General features: G+C 51.6%; 1 protein-coding gene across 1 annotated transcript; it reads right to left on the reverse strand.

Moving 5' to 3' along the window:
• Positions 1 to 3471: 3471 nt before the first annotated feature.
• Positions 3472 to 4532, reverse strand: LOC100906381 (sodium-dependent glucose transporter 1-like; the record flags this gene model as incomplete). The annotated part of the gene is made up of 4 exons (XM_003748473.1): positions 3472 to 3669; positions 3774 to 3922; positions 4033 to 4264; positions 4372 to 4532. Coding segments are annotated over 4 exons (740 nt in total), but the record flags the coding sequence as incomplete, so codon positions are not given.
• Between the last annotated feature and the right edge of the window lie 498 nt (positions 4533 to 5030).

Genomic DNA, 5030 nt, shown 5'->3' on the forward strand with positions numbered 1-5030 from the left:
CTGTGAGAACTTGACCACCGAGTTTGTAAAGGAAAGACTGTTGAGCGAATCAGCTAGACAGGCGAATCAGAAAAAAGAGACTGCCCTAGCCGGTATCGGAACGTTCGACCAAAGACCCATTCATCGAGCCGCCTATGGAGGAGAGAATTCTCGCAACAGAGCAGTAACATTCAATCGAGGTTCGTCCGACACGCGAGGGTTCTCCGGCGATTGCTACCGATGTGGAAAACCGGGCCATATGAAGAAGTTCTGTAGAGGGAGACCAATACAGGGAACGCACGTCGGAAGAAATAATGCTAGAGAGCAAGGGAGGATCGCAGCCGAGATCCCTGAAGACCGAAAACAGTTGGAACGTGTGCTCAAGTGTTCCGAAAGACCAGACGAATGGCTCATCGACTCAGGAGCAACCAGTCATATGAGTGGAAGAAGACATCTTTTCGTATCCTTGAGCAAGAATGGAAGGCAGCGGCAGGTCCTCCCTGCAAATGATGAGATATTGGACTCGGAAGGTTCTGGAACTGTCGAGATCGTTTGCCATGTCAATGGAGCTCCTCGGATCACGAGGTGGAGCGACGTTATGTTTGTACCCCGCCTGACGGTGAATCTCATCTCAGTACAACAACTCACAAGGAAAGGATTCAGAGTGGAGTTCAACCGAAGATGCGAAGTAAGAAACGAGAACGATGAGCTCTGCGCAGTGGCTCTCCTATCGAAGAGTGGATTGTATCGGCTTGAGAGTACCCCGAGGACCTCGCTATTTCCGTGGTCCGCGAGCGAAAGAGAGCTGTCCAGAAGGACTCGGGCGGTGTCAAGCGACCGAGGGCCTCCGAGGCCCGGAACGACTTGGGAGTTGTCCAGAAGGACTCAGGCGGTGTCAAGCGACCGAGGGTTTTTTCGGCCCGAAACGACTTGGGAGCTATCCGAAAGGACTCGGGCGGTGTCGAACGACCGGGGGCTTTTTTGACCCAAAATTGTTCGGGAGCAGCCCAGAAGGACTCGGGAGGTGTCGAGCGACCTGGGGCCTCTACAGGTCCGAACGACTTGGGAGCCACGGAATGGCAGGTTTCGGTTCACGAGACACCGGGGGCTTGCTCACCGGTTTTCGAGACACCGGGGAATAGCTCATCATTGTCGGTCTCCGAGGCACCGGGGACTAGCTCGATGTCGTCTCAAGAGAACTTGCCATGCGGAAGTAGCGACACTGAATCACCCGAGGAGAGAGTCGGGGCTCACAGGGCAGATTCGGCTCACGGAAGAGAATACGAACTTTGGCATAGACGACTCGGTCACCTCAGCTCGGAAGGCACGAGAGAATTGACCAATGGAATGGCCGAGGGTGTCGATGTACGGATCTCTGGTAGTTTGCCGATTTGCGGATCATGCGCTGAGGGGAAGCAGACTAGGAAGAGATTTCCAGTTTCACTGACAAAGACTAGCTCAAGGCTAGAACTGGTACACAGCGATCTGTGTGGTCCAATGAGCGTACAGAGCATCGGTGGTCAACGATACTTCATTACGTTCGTCGACGATTTCTCACGTCTCACCGTGGTATACTTCATGAAAACGAAAACGGAAACTTACGAAAAACTAGTCGACTTCGTACGATATGCGGAGACTGAAGCAGGGTCACGACTGAAAAGGCTCAGGACGGACAATGGGACTGAGTGTGTGAATAATCGATTACTGGCTTTTCTAAGAGAACGCGGCGTACGACACGAAACCACAGTCGCTTACTGTCCGGAGCAGAACGGGGTTGCCGAGAGAGCTCAGAGGACGCTAGTCGAGAAGGCCAGAGCGATGTTGGCAGACGCTGCTCTTGACCAGAGTTTCTGGGCGGAAGCAGTGAATACTGCTTGCAAATTGAAGAACGTTAGTCCCAGTGCCGGTCTGAAGGATTTGTGCCCGGAAGAAGTGTGGACCGGAAAGAAACCCGACCTGAGCTTCCTCAGAGTATTCGGCTGTTAAGCGTACGCGCACATTCCAAAGGAATTGAGGAAGAAATGGGACTCGAAATCAGAAAGATTCATCTTCGTTGGATATTGCGCGCTATCGAAGGCGTAAAGATTGATTCCGCTCAATGACAGAACCCAGGTGAAAAAGAAGCGTGACGTCATAATCGATGAGTACACAAGGGCTTCGTCCGTGGGAGCGAGTTCAGTACACCAGATGATAAAGGCAATGAAGGATTGTCAAATGTCTGTGAGATAGCGGGCTCAATGCCGAAGCAAGACGCAGTCTCAGGATCGTCAGATAAGCCAGCTGCTGCTCAAGAAATTCCAGAAGGAAACAACCAGTCAGGACATGGAGGTGCCCAGGTGGAAAAAAGGTACCCCAGAAGACAACGAGAGGAACCAATTTGGACGAGAGACTACGTTTGTGTAGCGTGTCAAAGTAGCACCTCGAACGATGATGCTCCCTCAACAGTTAAGGAGGCCATGTCTTGTGAGGAAGCAGAAGGGTGGCGCGCGGCCATGGAGATTGAGAGGGCGGCCCACAAAAAGAACGGAACATGGATGCTTGTCGACAGACCGAAAGATAAGAAGATAATATCATCAAGATGGGTCTTTCAGAGAAAGAGGGATAGTGAGGGTCGGACGACAAAACTGAAAGCGAGACTCGTCGGGCGAGGATGCTGTCAGATCAAGGGAGTGAGTTTCCAAGAGACCTACTCACCGGTCATTAGAATGACAACTCTCCGTCTTTTGTTTGCGCACGCTGCGATTCAAGGATGGAAAGTCCATCAACTCGACGTCGGAACCGCGTATTTACACGGAGAGTTGAAGGAAGAAGTACTGATGGAACAGCCTGCGTTATTCGAAATCGGGGACATCAAGGTCTGCCTTCTGAAGAAGTCCCTGTGTGGTCTCCGTCAGGCCGGACGAGTGTGGTTTGAGACTCTCAATGCAAGACTCACACAGCGACCGAATGAGAAAGTAATCGTACTCGATCAGAGAGAAACAATCGGAAGAATTCTGGAGAAATTCGGCATGAAGGAGTCGAAACCAACGGCAACGCCCTTAGAGGTTTGTTCGGTATTTAAGAAAAGAACTGAAACCGACGAGCCTACCGAGGCACCTTATCGCGAGGCCGTGGGTAGCCTACTGCATCTTTCACAAACTACAAGACCGGACATAGCTCACGCCGTTGGCGTTGTGAGCCAATTTTGTTCCGATCCGACGACTACCCACTGGTCGGCATTGAAAAGGATTCTCCGTTACCTGAAGGGTTCCATTGACCTCCAGTTGAAATTCGATGGGGACATCACAGCGGACATCGAAGTATACTCGGACGCCGACTGGGGAGGTTGTCAAGACTGTAGAAAATCCACGACGGGGTACGCTGTCCTTCTCGCCGGAGCCTGCATCTCCTGGACGAGTAAGAAACAGCCTACGGTGGCGCTCTCCACGAGTGAAGCTGAATACATGGCTTGTTCTGCGGCAAAAACGAATATCTGGAATGCTCATGAGAATGTCAGGAATGTACGACCATGGAGGCTGCCATATGCCAATGCTTCAGAGTCACGTATTGGCAGACCCAAGCGATGTCGGTACCGAAGATCGCGCAGAGACCCAGTCCGAGTCCAGCGTTCACGACCCACACCACGTAGGGCGAACTCAGGACGAAGAACACGAAAATCAACGACGATACCAAGGCGGAAACCAGGTTGAACTTTAGGCAGGAGAGTTGAGGAAAGAAAACATGAGTTATTCTGAAATAAAAAAAGGCTGCACGCTGTCAACGCGTCGAAAATCATAAGCTCGCGGAAAACTCACCACAATGACGAGGGTGAGCGGGAGCTTGTGCAAGATCAGGATGATAATTCGCCCCACGAAGAACGTCGCACGGAATGCGCCCCCGAGATACGCCCCATCGGATTTGGTGAGATGAAGATCCGATCGGATAACGAACGATGAGATCATCCCTGAGAATCATTCGATCGTCTACTCGTAGATCTCGCTCGTACCCATGAAGACTTTCGCTTCGTCTCAGGACGAGATATTCCTCGATATTCCAGAGTATGCGGGTGCTTACCCGTGAAGGTCATCTCCAGGCTCACACAGAACAATGACATCACAGCCAACAGGATCACTAGCGTCGTTTCAAAAACCTTATCACGCTCTTTCGGAGACGTGTCGGCGTCGGTTTTTTCGGCAATCGTCGGTTTCGGCGGGTATGGTACCAAGGCAGTAGTTATGGCTAGCGCAATGCCTAGTAGAACGCACAACGCGCCGATTCCGGCATGGGGAATGTAAATACGGGAAACCTGAGAGCCGACAAGGATCAAGTATTAAGGGGCATACGCTGCCTCGAAGCGGAGGTTTGATCCATTGATCAGCCACATTGGCAGGCCAATGTCCCGAAGGAACTCACCGATGCCTGTTGGAGTTTGCCAGCATCTAGGGGGTTGCTCTTACTCAGAAACGGCTCAGAAATGAAAGGAACGACGAAAACTGCGAAGCCGTAGCCCAACATGTGAAGTTGCAGAGGGAAATTGGGATTCTCCCAGAGATTCGCTATCGCTACGTAGGAACCTGCAAGCGACGAGAGACGCGTGAGACTCTCGGGGTGGGGGAAGTTTTTCCCCCGTCAGTCATCGAATCTCTGAGCTAGGTTTTGATCCCTACTCACCGGCTTCAAAGAGAGCGAGCACTAGACCATTGAAGAAAGACTATTATATGAGCGGCCCACAGATATTTCGAGATAGGATAAAAGCTGTTGTTATTCCCTCGATGAAGAGTGCGCCCACCAGGACTCGCCTCGAATTTCGATCATTCACGGCGAAGCTTTCTGAAAGGTGAAAGAATCCAATGACTGAATCCGATATGGCCGTGTGGACAGCGGGTCATTTGCCCGTGTCGTGGTCTGAATTTTTTCGATCTCTGTCTCATAGATAGACTACAACCCAGGATAGAGCCGATGAGATTCCCAGCTGATCGTGATACATAGAGTTCCGAACCTCGTCTATCTCGACTCCATAGATTTCGGCGAAGTCGATGAGAGTCGGTCCCGTAATTCCGTACGAGAAGGCC

This window comes from Galendromus occidentalis, unplaced genomic scaffold (genome assembly GCF_000255335.2).
Source record: "Galendromus occidentalis unplaced genomic scaffold, Mocc_1.1 scf7180000077532, whole genome shotgun sequence".
NCBI lineage: Eukaryota > Metazoa > Arthropoda > Arachnida > Mesostigmata > Phytoseiidae > Galendromus > Galendromus occidentalis.